Source organism: Mustelus asterias, chromosome 24, assembly GCF_964213995.1.
Source record: "Mustelus asterias chromosome 24, sMusAst1.hap1.1, whole genome shotgun sequence".
Classification (NCBI taxonomy): domain Eukaryota; kingdom Metazoa; phylum Chordata; class Chondrichthyes; order Carcharhiniformes; family Triakidae; genus Mustelus; species Mustelus asterias.
In genome coordinates, this window is record NC_135824.1 from 6,977,151 (window position 1) to 6,998,704 (window position 21,554).

General features: G+C 38.8%; 1 protein-coding gene and 1 long non-coding RNA gene across 3 annotated transcripts in view; one reads left to right on the forward strand and one right to left on the reverse strand.

Annotated features, from left to right (window-relative positions):
* The window catches only part of LOC144511181 (uncharacterized), a 37,090-nt gene extending 17,517 nt beyond the window's left edge, over positions 1-19,573 (reverse strand). Inside the window, exon 1 of the long non-coding RNA XR_013500757.1 lies at positions 19,213-19,573. This is a non-coding gene — a long non-coding RNA (uncharacterized LOC144511181). The remainder of the gene's footprint in view (positions 1-19,212) is intronic.
* map2k5 (mitogen-activated protein kinase kinase 5) overlaps positions 1-21,554 on the forward strand; it is a 290,898-nt gene that overhangs the window by 75,728 nt on the left and 193,616 nt on the right. For both annotated transcript variants that reach the window (XM_078241240.1, XM_078241241.1), the window contains one exon: positions 1,803-1,867. In XM_078241240.1, coding sequence (XP_078097366.1) covers positions 1,803-1,867 — 65 coding nt within the window. The remainder of the gene's footprint in view (positions 1-1,802; positions 1,868-21,554) is intronic.

The window sequence follows — 21,554 nt, forward strand, 5'->3', positions numbered from 1 at the left end:
AGGACAGAAGATATCACTGTAACACAGCTTTTCACAGTTGAAGTGGATACCATTAAGTTAAGACATCTTTACCAAGGTCCTACAGTGTGCAATATATTATATCTGTCGGAATTATTAGACTGCTGTTGACAGGAAGAGTAGCCAGCACATCCAATAAAAGCTCTTACCAAAAGTTTTTGCTTTGCATGTAGGTTTAAAAAAAAACTCTCGTTAGGCATTTATGCATCTATGAACAGAATCTGAATGGTAAAATTTTACTTCTAATATTATCTATCTTGTGTGCCAGCCTGTTGGGCAGCTTAAGTGTCCCAGTGACAAATTAATTGAAATAGTTAAACTCTCCAGCATTAAGTAACTGAAAATACCAGCAGAAAAAAACCCCAGGAATATCTGTTTTTGACATCACAGCACTACATCACATATGAAAGGATTGAGTTAAACTGAACTCCTAAATAGCACTGCAATTACATCATACACACAAACTGCAATACCTGATGTGTACCCATAACAAATAAAAGAACAAACACCAATTGAAGACAGCAGAAACATGAATAGTAGAAATTTGAAATAAAAACAGAAATTGTAAGTGAACATTAACAACAACTTGCTTTTATGTAGAAGCTTTAAAGTAGAAAAGTGCCCTAAGACACTTTTATGGAGGTACAAGGAAGAAAATGAAGTTGAAGAAAGATATATCAGGGGGATAACCAAAAGCAGTGGATTTTAAGAAGAGTCCTAAAGAATAAGAGGGGAATCAAAAGGGGGAGGAATATCGGGAGGAAATTCTAAAGCATGGGGCCTAGCCAACTGAAGGCATGGCTTCATGTCATGCTTTGTGCAGAATAGGATATGATGAGCTGAAACTTATGAGTAGTGGAGGAAGGGAAGCCACTAGAAAGAGAAAAATTGAAAAGTTACTTCTTTGTGGGCAACTTTCCAACCTAATATGTAGATGTTCATTTTGTGATGAAAATACCTCTTTAGGTGATCCTTCAAATGTGCAATAGCCTCATTCTCAGCTTTCGGTGCAGCAGCTAGTTTTGCCACCTAGTCTCCTAAAAAAAAAATTAATTGATGTTTGGCGATGACTAGAATACAGTGGAGGATAAAATGGAGGGAAAAGTTGGCGCACAGTTTTAAAAACTGGGCGCCAAACTGCTGTAGAGATTACTTCTTAACTTGCTTACCAAGTTGCAACAATTGAAGTCTTTGACATTAGCACTTCTGCAGCACCTGTCTCTTGTTTCTGTGTGACTGGCATTGAACGCTACAGACTTTGACAGCGCTGACATGCGCTTTGAAGGATGGCTGCATTCCTACTTGTTTGTAATGAGGACCGAAGCCATTCTCAGCTAAATTAAATTTTCAGTTTTGAGGCAGAATGGCATGATTTTATACCGAATTCTCATTTTTGCCTTTGTATTGCCCTCAGGGTATGAGTGATGCCAGTCACCTCCCTTTCTTTTCTGTCCCCCCCGCCTCCCCCCCACCTAGCCACCATTTAGTTTCCTCACACTGACCCACCTAAGCCATGTTATATCATTCAGTTTTGACATCTTTTATCAAACATTAATGAAATGACCCAGGCAAACAAATTGTCATTAAACTTTCCATCACTTTGTCCCTTGGTATTGTCTTTTATAAATTGAACAGCAAATGTTGTATTGATCTTTCCCCACTTGCTGCTGAACTTGAAATGACCTGGATGCTTGTTGTTTATGGCCTTGAGTTACTTTTCCTTGACATTTCTATATGCTTGCCTGACATTACTAGCTTTTTTTTTCCACCTTCCCTTCTTTTAGATGAATGAACAGGACATTCAGTATCGAGATATCCTCGGTCATGGCAATGGAGGGACAGTGTACAAGTGAGTATCTGCCTCTACCTATTACCACGAAATGCGTGAGAAATGTTGGTAAAGGGTTTTTTAATGTCTTTCCAGCATCCATCAAACAGTTTTGGCTGAAGGCATGCATATCATATTGATTTGATGTTGAAGAATGAAAGCGATTCTGTGGGTGCCTTTCTGTGTACACTTTATACTCAGTCATTTCCATTACAGCTATGATGTATTATCAGTGTTCAGCAAACATGACAAGGTGACACAGGTCGCTGAACAGAAATTTCAACTCCTGTTTCCACCTGAATCAACTATTATTGAAATAGTTTATTGAGATTGAGGTATTGATCACTGCTTGCACTAACCTTGGCTTAAAGGGAGACTGTCTACTCTGGATTGCTCTAACTTTTATAAAAGAAACATCCCATTTATTTTTACAACCACTTAAATTTTATTGCAATGGGTTGAATTACTTTGTTGTTTCTCTTTCATTTCAAAACGATCACACTCTTCACATATCTGGATTAGAGTCCACCGATTCCAATTGCTAATTGACAATGCATTTTAAAATGCACTTCTTTTGGTGGGGGGGGAAGCAGCAGGTAAGTTATGACCTGCACAACAAGCAAGCTTATGTACTGTTGGGCCAATAGGACTTTCAAACATTTACCTAAAAATGAGAGATTCTGGCATCAATACTTTGTCATCACTTTCCCCGATGCCTGTTGTGCTGTGCAAGTAGCTTTCCACTCAACTGAGTACAGTTACAATCTGTCCGCTACAACATTATCTCGTGTTATATATGCTGGTGAATAAAACCTCACTGCGTCAACCAGAGATTCACTTGCTTGTTTTGTGCATGTAATGAGGTAGGTGCGCAATATTCTTTTACTCCAGGTAACTGTTTAGCAGCTCATTGGAGCAAAGAACATGGGATATAGTGGGGAGAAAAGAATAATCACTGCAATCTAATTCTCCATTTAGTATCTTGACTAATAACTTTGTTTTCCAAATACTTTCCACTCCTGAGTATAACCAGTACATAAGTTGTTTTAATCACTTTCTTAGTTGGAATGTAAATTACACAGTTGAATATGATGTGTACTTGCCAGACTACAGTTACAGTACCAGCAGTTGTTATGCAAATAAATTGATGCTGCAGCTGGAAGGCTTTTTTATATAAACGGCTACATCAAGCAGTTGGAGATTTAAAAAAATATCTCCTATTACATCTACTATTTTTTTTAAATAAACGAGAGAAGTGAGTGATGCACGATGAGCTGGCGCAGTAGTGCACTTAGAACACAGCAGGCTTGTTTTCTGTTCTTTATTGTAGTACCAGACAGTGGAATGGTGTTGAGCAAAAACAAGTCAGCTTCACATAGAAAGGAGGAACAAAAATTATAATTGCAGATCTCTGGTGTGCTTCCTGGTGCTCAAGTTGAGAGATGCTGGCAAAGAGAGCAGGTTTATGTATGGCTCCTGTTAACTTGGAAAATCAAAGAATATCACAACTGCTAAAATATAAAAACTTGGAGTACGTTGTTTCTTGAGAATGAATATTAAGGTTTGAATTTCATTGTGATCTTGGAATTATTATTGTTTCCACTATTACTCTCTCCAACTAATACCCCTCCCAGGATTTCTCCCCTTCTCTCTTTGATGTACTGATTTCACACCCATTTTCTCTTTTCGTATTTCCTGGTTAGATTTTGCCAGTATCCCTCCACTCAACCTCCAATATGCGCACAAAAACAATGCAGTGAAATTATTTCTCCTTTTCTGTGTAGAATTGGCCTTGTTATATCTTTGCAGAAGCAGTTTGTTAGATATTTAAGTGATAATTTACACATGTATTATTTTCAATGGTCCCCATCAGGAACTGTGAAATTGCCAACATGCCATATCTGAAAGAAATAATGTTAAAAGAGATCTGTGTTTATTGATGAACTGGAAAACTTGTAGGTTTTAGATTTGCATTATCATACTGAAAAATACTGACCGTGAAGTCCAAAACACAGCTTTGATTGATTGCAAAGAGTATGTAGCATGTGCTCCATTTAGAGTCCAGAGTAATTATTCAAAACACTAGATTGTAATAAATAATGGATATAGAATTTTGAGATTATAATTAGCATGCACTCCGGTTGCATTGCCACCCCACAGCTGGCCAGTTTCTTTTTTTTTATTGGAAAGGCCTAGTGTGGAGGCCATCACCCTGGTTTAAAAATATAGGAGATAAATCTCAATAAAACAAGAAATGGTTAGGTGTTGACAAGCTTAAGTTTCATATGGCTTGAGATTGTAGGAACAAGGAAAGAATATGATAGTTGCAGGTATTTGAAAAAGAATCAGTTTGAATTGAGCTTGTACAATTCATTATTGCATATAGCTTTCTGAAATTCTATTGAAATTACAGGCTTCCATATTCATGACCTTTTCTATCACCTTGAGGGCGGTTTTTAGCACTTAATTATTTTTTAAAAACTGTAATTTTGATGAGGGATAAAATGCTGAAAATTTGAAAACTGAAAGAAAATGCTTAAAATGCACTGCAGAACAGTCAGAATATAAAAGAAAAGGATAGATAAAGTTTCAAATGTATTCTTCATTAGAAGACTAACTACCCCATCTGACATGTTAACATATTCTTCTTTCTTAGATGTCATTTAACCTGTGCACTTCCAACATTCTCCATTTTTATGTAATTAATATGGAATCTCTACAGCGCAGAAGGAAGCCATTTGGTCCATCGAGTCTGCACTAACTCTATGAAAGAGCATCTCACTTATGCCCCTACTGCCCTATCCCCACAACCCTGTGCATTCACCGTGGCTAATCCGCCCAACCTACACATCCCTGTACACTTGGGAAAAATTTACCATGGCCAATCCACCTAACCTGCACGTCTTTGGACTGAGGGAGGAAACTAGATCTCCCGAAGGAAACCCATGCAGACATGGGCAGAATATGCAAACTCCACATAGACAGTCACCCAAGGCCAGAATGGAACCTGGATCCCTAGTGCCGTGAGGCAGCCATGCTAACCACATTCTAGTGATCTTAATTGCCTTTTCCTTCAGTTACTGTATTTTAAGCTGGATAAATTCATTGTACACCCTTCAGATATGATGTTAAACTCATGCCCCACCTGCCCTCTCAGGTGGATGCACAAGGTCCCATGGCACTATTTTGAAAAAGTGCAGGGAGTTATCCCTGGCGTCCCAGTCATGATTAATCCCTCAAATTACAAAAACAAAGTATCTTGTTATTAACATACTACTGTTGGTGGGAGTTTGCTGTTTGCAAATTGGCTGTTGTGTTTCCTGCGCTACAACAGTGATTACACTTCAAATATACTTTATTGACGGTAAAAGTACTTTCAAACATCCGGTGGCCATGAAGAATGCTATGTATTATTTTCACACTTAATGCATAGGGGTCACCGAATAGCTCTCAAAAGGTAGGATGATATTTTTTGCTCTACCCTATTCCAGGGAGGCATGAATAAATTGAAGTGCATGCCCTGCCTGAGATCAGTTAAATCAGCACTGACTCCAAGGATAGTATCTTAACAGTTTTGAGTTCTGACTCCGTGCTTTGGTAGGCAGCTGCCAGCACAGTCTAGGCCACTGGTGGAGCTTTGGATGATAATTCTAGAACTAAAGCACAACAATATTGGGAAAGAATATTTCAAATTTTAGACGACTTGGAATTTTTTAAAGAGTTGGTTATTATCTTGATTTAGATTGCAGTGTTGCTGACAAATTGTATTTATTGTGAATTTTCATTGGACATGCATCATCTGTGTACCTACTTACCAATGTATGGAACAATTTTAGCAATGCTTCCAAAGGTGGCAAAGCTTCCAAGTGACTAGTTTAAATAAAACCTTTCCATCCAGATGTAGAATATGTTTACGTTTAGATTTAGACAGATTCAGTGTAAGCTGTGTGGACAGCATTCAGAGCCTACTTGATAAAACTGTTCAATTAAGGCAAAAGCATTTACATGGTGTAATTTACCTAAATTGCCAGTGGGCCTCTTACACACTAGCAGTGTTAGAATTGATTTAAGCAATTGATTTTAGCTGAAGCTGATAAATTTCTGCTTGTTAGTTACAGTAATTTTGTAGAAGACTTTGTAAAGCAGTATTGAGTGTGCATTTAGCTGATGTTTAAAAGCAATGTTATTTACAGTGGGTTTTTACTGTTTGTTTAGATGTTTGGGCAGTTTGCCAGCCTATTGAAGCTTAAAATTTTTCTTCTTTAAATATTTAAACAACAAATTATCCAATTTTCCCATTTGCACTGAAAACAAACTCCCTATGTAAATAAATAGACAGATAAATTAATTCTTCTGATTAAGGGAAATAGCTTCCAGGCTCAGAATTAAGGCAATGTAAAGTGTGATGTTAAAAATATATATTTTCAAGTTTGTATCATCAATTCATAGTTTGTACTATTATATTGTAGTCTGTGCTAGAATGGTACTTAAGTGAGTACTGAGAGGATGCTAACTTGTGAGAGATGTCATCTTTCAGGCAATTTTTAAACCAATACGACTCAAATGTGCGGAATGGTCTTCTTCTGTGCTGCAATGATTCCATGACTCCAAACCAAAGTCATTCTGTCTGATTGGGTAGACGTTAAATATGTTGTCACTATTTGAACAGGAACAGGAAGTTTTCCCGGTATCCTGGCCAGCATTACTCCCTTGATAAACACTTTCAAAAACAGATTAATTGCTCATTCATCTCATTGTTTTTCATAGGACCTTGCTGCACACAAAAGCACTGCAGCATATGTTTAGTCAGTTTTACTTAAGTGTAATATATTGTGTGGGAGATATTTGAAACCTGATAACATTCTCTAGAAATTGAATCTCTATGACTGCGTTTACATTAAGAAAGGCCCATACTAGTATCACCAATTCCCTAGGGTGAGATGTGCAGCCAGTTGCATTCCAATTGTGACTTGTTAAGACCTCCTGTTTGCAAAATTCCGTTTTAGTCAATCTTCTATGATGGTAGTTTGAACATGTCCCAACTATTTGTATTCAGATTGCCCTGAGACCTAAACTTCAGTCGATGGCATTACTTAGTGCCAGTCTCGTTCAGTGTAAAAGTAACTTCAGTGTCTTTTTATGAACATTATGACAATATTAAAGCAAAAAATGTACAGAAAATACACATTGTTACTTTCTCAGCAAAGTTGAAATGTTCATCTTTTAATCCTCAAACAGGGGAACACACAAGAAATAGAAGTAGGAGTAGGCCACCAGGCCTTTAAATCTGCCCCACCATTCAATGTGATCATGGTTGATCTATGCTGACCTCAACTTCTTTTCTGTGCCATTTTCCCATAGTCCTTTATTCCTCGATCTATCAAATATTTATCCACCTCCATTTTGAATACTCCTAACAATCCTGCCTCCACCACCCATTGGGGCAGAGAATTCCAGAGATTCTGATCATTTAAAACTATGCACCTCAGTTTTAAATGACCAGCCTTTTATCTTGTACCTACGTCCCCTTGTTTGAGACTTTCCCACTAGTGAAAACACCTCACCATCTACCCTGTCAAGCTCCCTCAAGATCTTGTATGTTTGAATAAGGACACCCCCTCACTCTTCTAAACTCCAAAGAATACAGAGCCAGGCTAATGATAGGATGATCCTCTCATTCCAGGAATTAACCCGGTGAATCTTCTCTGGACTGCCTTCAAAGTTACTATTTTTTTTGAGTAAGGGACCAAAACTGTGCACAATATTCCAGGTGACCCCTCACCAACACCCTGTACCAAATTGCAACAAAACCTTCCTATTTTTAAACTCCAGTCCCTTTGCAATAAAGGCCAAAATGCTACATGCCTTCTTAACTACTTGTTGGACCTGCCTACTAGCTTTTTGCGATTCGTGCACTATAGAACACATAGATCCCTCTGTACATCACTCACCTGCAGTCTCTCTCCATTTAGATAATCTGCCTTTTGATTCCTCCTACCAAAGTGCATGACCTCACACTTCCCCACATTAAACTCCATTTGCCAGGTTTTCGCCCTATCTATATCCCGTTGCAGAATCACAAATCCTCATCACAACCCTTCTACCTATCTTTGTATCCTCAGTAAATTTAGAAACCTTACATTCTGTTCCTTTCTCCAGGTCATTAATGTAAATAGTGAACAACTGTGGGCCAAGAACTAATCCCTGCGGTACTCCACTTGTTAGCTTTTTCCACTCTGAAAAGGACCCACTTATTCAAACTCTCTTGTTTCTATCTGACAGCTAGTTTTCAATCCATGCTAACACACTTCTTCCATTTCCATGGGCTTTTACTTTATGCTATCATTATTCCAACTCATTTTCCATGTAATAATTTCCCAGCAATGATGTATATAAAGTTAGAGATCATAATGACTAATATTGTCTCATATAACCTTCACTAATGCGTATTAACAGCTAGTTTTCACGATTGCAAAGAGCAGGAAAAATGAAATGTCAAAATTCTAAACCACCATTTCATCATGAATTTCAATGATTGCTTGATCTTGGTAGCTACAATCAAATCAAGCACCTGCACAGCATTTAGTATTAGGAAGGCTGAAGTCATTGTTTTTGATCACTGCCCCAAACTCTACAAACTGCTTCCGCCTCCATGGTACAGTCTGAGATTAAGCCAGTCTGTTCACAACATTGGGCCTGGATTATTGCTCCAAAGGCGGGTAGCTTAAATCCAGAAATTTCCTAGCTCACTATACCTGCATCAGGAGAAACTACCCCAATGACAGGTTCTTCGTTCTTGGGGGCCGGATGTTCAATGGAGCCTGGCCCACCAGCTCTGGAGACATGTCGGAGGCAGCCACAGGGTCTGCAGATTGTTTAAAAGGTTCACCTTGGTTCTCTGGAACTATGTCTTGTTGCTTTTTGTTGTTTCAGACCCTTCAGTGTTCACCTCTCATGCTTCCCTAATTCCCTATACATGCCAACTCATAACACCATCCACCTTCAATGGCACCTTATACCCTCCGTGACAATAATATGCCAACTCATGTTACCCACTCACCCTTTGCCCTTACACCCTCCATGCCAGCTCAGTTTTCACCATGAGCAGACATCAGAGGCCATGTTGAGATGAAATAAAGGTCTAAATCTCTATTATTGAGTTGATTTGATTTATTATTGTCACATGTATTAGTATACAGTAAAAAGTATTGTTTCTTGCGGGCTATACAGACAAAGCGTACTGTTCATAGAGAAGGAAAGGAGAAAGTGCAGAATGTAGGATTACAGCCATAGTTAAGTTGTAGAGAAAGATCAACTTAATACGAGGTAGGTCCATTCAAAAGTCTGATGGCAGCAAGGAAGAAGCTGTTCTCGAGTCGGTTGGTATGTGTCCTCAGACTTTTGCATCTTTTTCCTGACGGAAGAAGATGGAAAAGAGTATGTCCAGAAGCGTGGGGTCCTTAATTACGCTGGCTGCTTTTCCGAGGCAGCGGGAAATGTAGACAGTGTCAATGTATGGAAGGCTGGTTTGAGTGATGGACTGGGCTTTGTTCACGACCCTTTGTAGTTTCTTATAGCCTTCCCTATAATAATACACTTGCATTCATAAAAATTCATTTGAAACTTTTACATCTCCTCAAATTCTTAATCCCTTCTAAAAATAAACTACTATTCATAATCCTACATCAAAGACAGCTCATCTTTTAACAACTTTGTGCTGTCAATCAAACAGCGAACTGTTAGAGCCGCGACTAAGCTAAGTTATAGCCTGTGGAAAACAGGCATCCCTTCATAAATAGCCCATAGGATAATATCAACAAATAGCTATTGTAACAGTTAGCCTCTCATTGATACAGGCAGGCAGTTTCATTTAATTTTTAAAGGGCTGGGAATTTAACTAACTTCACAGCTTGAAAGTTCTACAGACCTTGTCAGTCCCTCAGGAGCAATTATGCCTACTCCATAAATTTGTGGCTCCCACTTTAGCAGTGAAAATGGGATTTGTTTGAACTCCACAAGGAGTTCAAATGGCCCTGCTGAGTTTCAGTTTCCCTCACGTGCAAGTCACACCTACCTACAAAAATGGGATTTGTTAGAAATGGAGCTGAGGTTTCTGAATCTGGATCCTATCTGCCATTTTGGAAGGGCTGTGGAGTATCTACAGTTCATCAAAAATCTGGGTCTCAACTTCTGAGATTCTGACCTCATATTCATGCCATCATTATGACCACCTATTTCTACCTCTAACATTGTTCACCTTTGTCTGAGCTCTTATGCTCTAAAACCCTTCCTCATCCCTTAATTACATTTAACATGATGTGGCCCCTATCTCTCGAATTCCTCCAGCGCTACAACCCTCCCACATATCTGTGCTCCTTAATCCTTGCCTTGTGCATCCCTGATTTTAATATCCACCATTGGTGGACACGCCTTCGGTTGCCCAGGTCCTAAGCTTGGAATGCCCTCCCTAGAGCTCTCTGCTCCACTTTACTCTTGTAAGACACTCCTTAGAACCTATTTCTTTGACCAAGCTATTGATCATCTGACTTAATATCTCCCTTTGTGGCTCAGTGTTATTCTTTGTTTTACAACGTTCCTCTGAAACGCCTTAAGAGTTACTGAATGGTTACAGCACCGAAGGTCTTGGCTATGTTAATAGTGCTATATTTTTGTTGTTAATTATGCATTTCTGAATTTGTTTCTGACAAATTTGTTGCCGCACAACATTTCTTATGATTGGTAATTATATATAATCTCATAATAATTGTCCAAGAAAACCAATGCCAATGTACACACTATGTTTTATTTCATGGATATTAGTGATTTTTTAACTGTGCTAAACTGGTTTTACTGCAATGAACACAAAATATCAACAGTAGTTGCTCACAACCTTCACTGTGACCCACACTTGAAATAAATATTCTTTTATGGACATGACAACACTATCGATGCACCAAAAGATTCTTAATCCTGTCAAGCATCCTTTCCGCTATTTAGATGATCATTTCCTGCTTTCTTTGCTTTTTGTCTCCTTTATTTCTCTCTATCAGAATTTTTCTCTTTCAGATGTTGACTGTCCAGCTGTGCGTTTCCAGAATTTAAAATTATGATTTCAGATTTCCAGCATTCAGATTATCTTTCCTTTTTCTCCTATGCTCAGGCAGTGTGTTACTCTCTGTCTAATGTAAAATATTAGAAGAGAGCCTGTCATGAGTGCTGACCTTTTTTCCCCTAGTGAAATATATAGACAATGGATACTTCATACTGAGATATAAGGTTGTAATCTAATGAAAGAGCTCAGATATCCTAAATCAGGAGACCAAACCTGCAGCATTTCATAACTATTTGAACCCTGAGAACAGATTTCAGCCTTGAACTCCCTCCTCAGTACAGGATCTGTTCTCTTTGTAATTATATTGGTTCATGTTTTGTGTGCCTTTTAATTCAGTTTTCCAGCTATCTCTCTGCCAGCGATGGCAAACCAACATTATGTTACATCAGGTCCATGATATTTTCACTTTGAATGATTGCAGCAACATAAGAGCACTTTTAACTTGCTCTTGATTGTTGGGTTTTCGAAGTTAACTGTGTATCACAGAAATTAGAAAAATTGGGAAAACGAAGTTTAGACATGTTACGTCGGTTCATTTACTAAAATCTTTGAAGGTACCAGGTTGTTTGTAAAAAAAAAAGAACATACAGAGTACATGGATGTATAAATAGAAAGCTATGAAGATGTGATAAAACTTTCTTAAGGGTTTGACCTCAGCTAGAGTAAGGTCAACTTCTAGGCAATACACATTGGTGAGAATATCAAGACCTTGGAGAAGGTGGAGAGGATATTTATTAGAATGATACCATGCATATGGGACTTAAGTTGTCAGCTTTGTGCATAGACCAAAGAAACTGGAATTGTTATGGAGGTTTTTGAAATGAGAAAGATTTTGATAAAGTAAATAAAGAGAAATGGGTTACAGATAATCTTGGTGGAAACAGGACAGAAATTTAAGATAATTCACAAAAGAACTGGAGGGGAGACGAGAATTATTTTTGACATAGCAAGTTTTTATGATCTGGAATTCACTAAATAAAAAGGATGGTGGAAGAAGATTCAATAGGAAGTTTTAAAAAGGAATTGGATATGTATTTGGAAATTAAAATGGGACCAATTGGATACTTCTGTCAAGGAGATAGGCCTGATGGGCTCAATGGTCTCCTTCTGTCCTGTGTAATTCTACCATGTAGTGTACATTGAAGCTAAATTGCAGCTTTTACTTGTATCCACCATCTAAAATTTTGATACGTATTGTTATCTAGATTCCAAATGCACTGTAGGTCACTTGCTGCTTGCCCACATCAAACCTTGGTAGACTCCATCCTTTCCCACCACTCCCTCATATATACTCCCTAATACTTTCCTTCCTCCTCGCCCAACACTCACCCACCCTCCACACTCCATCCTCACTGCCACATTTTTTTTCTCTCTCGCTAATCTTCTGCCTGGCCCCAGATTCACTGTTCTGGTGACTCCAGCTGGTTTTGTTACTGGAGAACAATCTATGGAAAGGAAAAGTAAAATATCACCTTGAAAAGAGGCACAAAGATAAAAACCCCAAACTTTGACAAAGGATGAATTTCTCAAGTGTTTCCAGAATAATTATACAGCACAGAAGGAAGCCAGTTAGTTAAACCTACTCTACTTTGGCCTTCATACTTCATGCATGTCTCTTGTCATCCCATCTTCCTCATCTCAGCCTAGTGGGGAAGAATCCTTTTTTCAACCCCTTATGTTGGTAAAGTGGATTTCATGCACGAGTTACCTGTTGTAAAACTGTGACAAGGAAACTTATTTTTAACATGCAGTATTTTTTGTTGTATTACTTTTTTCACTTCTGCCATTACTTTGTGTTATTGGGTGGAATCCTCCCACCTGGAACTAAGTCCCATGGCAGGGGCGGGAATGGGGAGTGTTTTCTGCTGCGGTAGCCAGTGGGAAACCACGCTAGGGGTTTAGAACCATATTCTGTGGCAGGGCGGGCACATTGGTCTGCATATCACACCATCATGTCTATATTTAAAAGGTGCTCGACATCACTGACTTACCATTTGAAGAAAGGAGATGGGCCTCTGAAAAAGAAGCTGGATCTCCAGGAACACTGCAAGACTGGAAGATGGACCTCCTCAATAATACTGAATTTGGAAGATGCACCTGTAGATGCTCTCCCCCCAGTCCACTCACCCACTGCTGAGATGTTCCGGGGTCCAGCATTGCTGTTGGCCTCCATCCCGAGCTCCAGAGGCAGCCCCAGGCATTGTTCAGATAAGTCCTGGCTTTTGCATGCCATGTTGTTCTAGACGTGTTCTGTTTTCCCACTAGTGTTGTGGAGAATTGGTGTGGGTGGAAGATTCTAGTCAGGCTTTCATCTGCATCCCATTGGCAGGATGTAAATCAGTTTCACGCTGGCCTCCAGTGGATTTCCCGGTCTGCCATGGTGGGGACCAGCAGAAGATCCTCTGGGAAATTCATGCCAGTGTAAAAACTATTTTTGGACTCCTGCCAATTTGTCCCTGCCCGCTATTTAACCCACAGACATGTAAAAATTATGCCCATTATTTCTGCTCTACAGCCAGATTGGCTTAAAGTTTAACAAATATCGGGACAGGAGCATCAGTTGGTAGTTATAATAGAACCTGATTTGATTCCTGGCTAAGCCAATAGGTCATAAATGTCTTCTGCCATTTGGTTGTAAGATGATTACATGCTTGCAGCATTCTGATTCTGGTAGGTGTCAGTCCATGTAAAGTTGCTGATCTTCATTACAAATTAGAACTAAATTGGTATTCTTGGACTGTAGAACTTGGTGCAGGGAGTGAAAGATTTGCTGTAGATTGTGCAGTAGGGGAGTCAGGTTTTAAAGCATATTGTTGAGAAAAAGAGAGTTTTCTTGAATTTCAACTCTTGCTGAAGATTAAAAATAGAAGTAGAAGACTATTTCATTACTCTGTCTTCTTGATGAGCACAAAACATTGACTTAAACAAAAGTAATTTTAGAAGATTTCCCTGTTTAATTAACTTCCAAGCTGTTTATTTGTATAAAATTATCTGTTCTTCTAATGTAATTACGGTTTTTTGTTTTCCGGGTTGTTATTTATTCATTTAATCACTATCAATTAAGTAACTAGTCTGATAAATTGACTAATGATCACTGGTTTCATTTTCAACATTTAAAAAAATCTTTAGAAACATAGAAAATAGGAGCAGGAGTAGGCCATTCGGCTCTTCGAGCCTGCTCTACCATTCATTATGATAATAACAGCTGACCATCCAAATCAGTAATCTGTTCCCACTTTCCCTCCATCCTTTGATCCCATTAGCCCCATGAGTGATACCTAATTCTTTCTTGAAAACATACAATGTTTTAGCCTCAGCTTCTTTCTGTGGAAGAGAATTCCACAGACTCTCTGGGCGAAGAAATTTCTCCTCATCTCAGTCCTAAATGGTCAGACTGTGACCCCTGCTTTTGGACTCCCCTGCTGTTAGTGCCAACTATTATTTCCTACGTTTCTATTTTTAAATTCAAAAAGTTTGAAATCCCTTGTAGTAATTTTGCCTATTGTATCATTGTAGTTCGATTGAAATATTTTCAATACTTCTCATTTCTGGGGATAAAGAAAAAATATAACTTCAAGAAAGGGTCTGTTTGTTGTTCAGTCTCTTCTTTGTTAATTTCTCCACATTAAATAAAATTGTTCTCCATCTTTTCTGAAAGTATCAGCACTTACTAGTATGTGATTTCAAAAGCACCAAATACCCTCTGGTACCTCACCATTCTTAGTCTCTGAGCCTATCTTATGGGCCTTGGCAGTCTACTAGATTATGGAAGGCACAGCAGCCAGGCATGTGCAGAAATCTTAGGCGACCATTTGTGCCTGTTGATTGATGGGGCTAATTTCAATTCACCCGATCCTACCACAGTAGACTAAGAATCAAAGCTGGTGACGTCTAGTCCGTGTGGACTTAAGCCAGTTATATTTATGTGTATTTTATAATTTCGAGGCAATAGTGTCCCAAATTCTTCTGCCAAAATAATGGTGAGACTAATGGTGCCCACCATTATTTGTTTGGAAATTATACAACAGCTTCAAGCAAGGGACAGACAATGCATTATAAACCTAACTATAAACGATCTGAGCTGTCTTGGCTTTGATGTGGCCTTTCCCCTCGAGAGATCTGGTGTTAAATCCATCCCAGACTACTACTACTACTTGCCAATTTGCAAGGATCCAACATGAATACAAGTCTCCTGCATGTTGACTACATGTTCTTGGTTAAACCCAATTATCGAATTATTCTGGCCAGTGTAATACTGCTCACTGTTAATTTCATGGAAACAGAATCTCACCATTGAAATGCATTGGATGGTGGAAGTTGAGTCTTGCCGTTCCAGCTCCAGTATAATTTTAGCAATGTGATGATTTGATTTGATTTATTATTGTCACATGTATTACTATACAGTGAAAAGTATTGTTTCTTGCGCGCTATATAGACAAAGTGTACCATACATAGAGAAGGAAAGGAGAGGATGCAGAATATAATCTAACAGTCACAGCTAGGGTATAGAGAAAGATCAACTTAATATAAGGTAGGTCCATTCAAAATCTGATGGCAGCAGGGAAAAAGCTATTCTTGAGTCGGTTGGTATGTGACCTCAGACTTTTGTATCTTTTTCCCGACGGGAGAAGGGGGAAGAGAGTATGTCCAGGGAGCGTGGGGTCCTTGATTATGCTGGTTGCTTTTCAGAGGCAGCGGGAAGTGTACAGGCAATGGATGAGAGGCTGGTTTGCGTGATGGACTGGTCTTTATTCACAAACTTTGTAGTTTCTTGATGTCGTGGACAGAGCAGGAGCCATACCAAGCTGTGATACAACCAGAAAGGATGCTTTCTATGGTGCATCTGTAAAAGTTGGTGAGAGTCGTAGTGGACATGTCAAATTTCCTCAGCCTCCTGAGAAAATAGAGGCGTTGGTGGGCTTTCTTAACCTTAGCGTCGGCGTGGAGGGACCAGGACAGATTGTTGGTGCTCTGGACACCTAAAAACTTGAAGCTATCGACCATTTCCACTTCATTCCGTTGATTTGGACAGGGGCATGTCCTCCACTATGCTTCCTGAAGTCGACGACTATCTCCTTCATTTTACTGACATTGAGAGATTGTTGTCATCACACCAGTTCACCAGATTCTCTGTCTTGTTCCTGTACTCTGTCTCGTCATTGTTTGAGATCCAACCCACTACGGTGGTATCATCAGCAAACTTGAAAGTCGAGTTGGAGGGAATTTGGACACACAGCCATAGGTGCATAAGGAATATAGTAAGGGGCCGAGGACACAGTCTTGTGGGGCACCAGTGTTGAGCATAATCGTGGAGGTGGTGGTGTTGCCTATCCTTACTGATTGCAGTCTGTGGGTTAGGAAGTGTCGGATCCAGTCGCAGAGGGAGGAGCCGAACCCTAGATTACAGAGTTTGGAGATGTGTTTTGTAGTAATAATGGTGTTGAAGGCTGAGCTGTAGTCAATAAATAGGAGTTTGATATGTGTCTTTGTTATCCAGGTGTTCCAGGGTTGAGTGTACTGTAGAGTGTAGGGATAAATGTTAATGTTGCCAATCAAACCTTTCTGGACATTGAAATTAACGATTTGATGTAAAGTTTAATTCCTTCAGGTTTTAATTGTTATATGTTTAAAACTCTCTCAGGTTCCAATTGATTGGCTTTTCCTTGCTGTGGTGTTAACAGCTCGCATCTTCAACAATGTGCCACTTCTTCTCCTTGCTTCTGACATCTTACAGTTTTACAAATCTAAGTCCCAAGTTGGTCAGTCTAGTCATAGCACAGATGGGTTGCCTTGAATCCTGAGGCAGATTTTCATAGGCCATGTCTATTTCAGTGTTGAAGTAATGACATGGGTTAAAAACTGGGTGGACCACATGAAGATTATCATGTCCCACCACACTAGTCTGTATAGCACGCAAGAAACAATACTTTTCGCTGTACCCCAATACATGTAACAATAATAAATCAAACCTCAAAACATTCTTTATAACCCTGCACTCAATGACACTAACATCTTACCACATAAGTTTAATAAAAAAGCATTAATCTGTCATTCTTGAATTTGAATCATTGTTGCTATTGAGGGGATATGGTTATTTATCAATCAACATGAGCAATGAAGAGAACAATAAATATAACATAAATAAGTTTGTTTAATGTAGAATTTGTTTGATTTCCCCCATCCTTTCCTCTTCTCCTTAATAGTCTTGACTCCTTGGTATCATGGGGCCACAAGAGCTAGTACTGTCTGGTGCCAAGTGACCATACTTCATGTTTTCACCTAATCAGTAAGAGTAGGATTTTCCCATAGGCTTCGGGACTCCGGTAATGGTGCAAAATGTGTGTTCTAAACACCCGTTTATGAGGAACCAGACCAGCGGTGCTGTTTTCCTCGAAGTGTCCAATTAAGGGTGGTGGGTGGGCTCCCAAGTTTGGAAGGTCAGTAGGAAGCCATTCTGTATTGAAAGATTGGCAGCCCCACCATCAGAGCTAGGTGCTATTGAAGTATTTTCGGAAGGCCTTAATTATGCAAAATGACTGCCCACCCTGGGCAAGCTCCCTTGTGATAGGAATGCATTGAGTATCTGTCCCTGTGGATCCCTGCTACTTTACCGGCCCTCCACCTGCAACCCCATCACCCTGGGGCCAGGAAACTTCAGCTCTATGTGTCTATTTGACTGCAAGAAAACCCTTACTGAGCTAATTCTGTCTTCACCTGATGTTCAAATTCAACAGTAATAATTGGATAGTGATCAGTTGTCTGAACTCTGCATGTTTTCCCCTTCTTGAGCCAAGTGCTTTGAGTCAAATTGCAGTGCCTCAGCTGAGCTCAGTTAATTTAATACAGCTGGGGGCTTGAATTTCTTGGTGTGTATGACTCAGCTACTTGATATAATAACTCACTGAACCATTGGTGGAGTTCCCACCTGTTTTTAAAAAAAATGTGAAATCCAGAATCAGAGGTTATATTTTGGTCCATTGAGCATGCTTCTTCTATATGGGCCATGTACAGTTTGTACAGTTTGCACAGTTGCGGGTAGTGCATCTTCTTTCATCCTGAGAGAGATGAATATCCACAAATAAAACGCTCAAGAACAGAAGACAACAACTAAGTGCATCATCAGGCATTTAAAACACATTAGCAGTGACATAACACATTTAAATATGCTTGCTCCTAGGTTTTTATGCAGCTTGATGCTGTGCCATTTACTTTTTGTTTTTTGTATAGTTTTCTATTGTAGTTGTTGGGATACAGCAGCCAGGAAAGAGCAGAAATCTTAGGCGATCATTTCTGCCTATTGACTGATGGGGCCAATTTAAGTGCACCAGATCCTACCACAGGGTTTTTGTACAGTTTTTGTATTGCAGTTGTATGGGACAGGCTGGTTGGACCCGAGAACCTTTTTCTGCATGTCTTGTATGTTACTGTGCTATAAAGGGAAAATATAGGGCTAATTCTGTCATGTTCTAACAGCAATTATTTCTCCTTCTAGATTCAGGCCTAGCTTTAGATATCTTGTGTAGCTCAGTGTTCCTTCTGTCTAATCACCCAGTGCTTGGTGAACAAAAATGCCAGTACTAGCAACATGAAGAATTTTTCTTAATTTTGGTGAACTTTACATGTCTTTGTCGACAGTGAAATATCAATGATTAAAATGTGCATTGCATGTCCACTTGAAACCCGTGTTGCTGTCCAAGTGAGCAAGAAGGAATCACTTATAATGGTAGTTGACCATGCAATGTCTGATGACAGCTCTCTGACACTGGAAGGTAATTGAGTGAAAGATCTTTGATATATGATATTAGATACAAGGGAGTGATTTCGAGGCTGTAATCTAATCTTTAGATTCAGGTGGATGTTCATAAACTACTCGAGTTTCATTCTTGCGATTTATCTCATCATCTGAACAACCTTGATTAGGTTACATCCTGATAATCACTCCCTGCTATCTCATTCTATATTTAATACTGATCACAGGTAAAGGGTTATATGCATAACTAATGAAGTAAAACAATGTGATTAATTATTCATGAGTAGTAATTATACACAGTCATTTCTACATTTTAATTATCCATCTGGTATCTCTTTCCTGTCGAGCTCTTTTCTGCCTGTGGTATTTCAGCTTATAATGATGGCAGTTTTCAATACCTATTGATTATGTCTTGTATACAGGCCTTAAAATTTCCTTTTTATCAACTGCAATTTTTTTTTTGCTAATATATATGTTAAAATGAAATTTCTGAAGGGTACTCACCAGCTGTTCTGTATATCCTGCCTCAGTAACCATTGACAACTTGATTGTTGGTGCAACCTTTGTTTAGTAATGTTAGTTTAGCTCAGATGGTATCATTCTTGCCTTTCAACTCAGAAGATTTGGGTTCAAGCTTTACTTAAGATTTGATTTTAAAAGTATAGCATGGAAAAGTGTTGAATTGTTAGAGGCACCAGTTTTTCAAATGAGATATACTTGTTCATTTGGTTAGAAATTAAAGATTCCGCTGTTGGGAGGAGGAGTAGAAATAAGTCATGGTATCTTAACCAACATTCTGCCCTAAACCAACATCACCAATAACTGATCATTCATTCCAGTTGTTACTTGAGATTCTGTGGTGTGCATGTGGCCTTATCTGTGCAATAACAGTCACTACACTTCAAAGATAATTAATTGGAAGGGATGTGCATTCTAAGTACCTTATTGGATTAAATATAAATGCAAGTCATTCCTTCCATTTCCTTAAATAACATTTAGTATAAGTTACTGATACGGAATTTTAAAAAAATATTTTACTGGAAAACATAAACAAATATGGTGCGTAATTTAAGGAAACAAAAACTGCTATTAGAGTAGCCAAAACTCAATTGAGAAATTATGGTGAACATCTGTTGGAAATGGCAAAAGCTTAATGGCCAATGTCAGGAGTAGGAGGACCAGGTTGCACAATGCCATTGACAGATTCCTTAGGATAGATTTGAATTGACTCCCAGAGTATGGTAAAGGTTTTTGACTACTTTTCATCCATCTTCACATCTGTAAACATGCTCACTTACCAGCAAAGAGTTGCGCTGTCAGCATCAAAATTGCAAAAATCAGTGAGAATATAATCTCAGAAAAAATTGGGAACAATACTCTGGTCAGGTGATATCTAGCCAAGGATCTCTAAAGGGATGGGAGCAGTGTTTTGTGAGCCCCTTTCCCATATATTTCTACAGCTCACTGTAGTCAAGGATTGTTCCCTTAGGTTACAAATCTGCTCATGCAGTTGTGATTTTTTAAAAAAGAGTGACAAGTTGTTATCAGGAAACTATAAGCCCATTAGTTTGATCTCTGTCATCATAGGCAAGATGCTGGAAGGAATTAGAGATACACTCTATGATCACCCATATAGGGAAGCTATCAGAGACACTCCACATAGCTTCCAAAAAAAATGTTTAGCTTATTGATTTGATTAAATACATTGAGAGTGCTACTAGTTTTATACACGAGAGTATTCCCATTGTCCATTTGAATTTACAAACAGCTTTTATAGGCTACCTCAGAACAGGTTGGTCAATGGGATAGAATTGAGTTAGTAGAGAGTTACCATAATGTATTAAGAATTGCTTACATTTCCGACAGCAGAAAATGGTTATTAATCGTTGTGGATCTGCTTGGAGATCAGTTGCCAGTGGTGTCTGTCAGTGATCTGTGTTAAAGTCGTTACCACTTACCATCTTCATCCGTGACATGAATGTGGTGTTGAGAGTAGTCTGCAAGTTTGCAGATGATACTATTACCAAGCAACAACATAACTAAACTTCTCAAGATGCTTCAGAGGATTTTTATAAAACAAATTATAACACCAAGCCACAAAGCTGATATTAGGTCAGATGACCAAAATCTTGGTCAAAGAAATAAGTTTTATGAAACTAAAAGAGAAAATGCTGGAAAATCTCAGCAGATCTGGCAGCATCTGTAAGGAGAGAAAAGAACTGATGTTTCGAGTCCAGATGACCCTTTGTCAAAGCTTTGCTGTATTTATATTAATAGCCTTGAAAAACGATCATCTGGACTCGAAACTTCAGCTCTTTTCTCTCCCTACAGATGCTGCCAGACCTGCTGAGATCTTCCAGCATTTTCTCTTTTGGTTTCAGATTTCAGCATCCGCAGTAATTTGCTTTTATTTAATAACTTTTATGAAGTGTCTTTTAGAAAGAAAGTGAGTTGGAGGAGTTGAGAGGTTAGAGAGGGAATTTCAGAGTCGGACTAAGATAACTGAAGGTTGGACGCCATTGGGGGAGCAATTATGTTACAAAGATTTGTGCAGGTGTTTGGGCTGTATTTTTTTCCACGAGTCCCAACTTTCTTTTTATTTAAACAATTTGTCCAAATATGTTACAGTTTATCCATATATATTATAAATTACAATCCAAATACATTATAATTTCAGTCCATTTTATCAGCCTCTTCAAAATAGGTGCTGCTGAAACATGGTTGTATCAACGAGCTGGCAGAATTGGCATGTTGTTTGAGCTGTTAATGAGGGTAAACTACTGCAGGCAGATTTTTTAGATAGGAGAATTGATCAGCATTTGGCAAATGATATTTAATTTGGACAA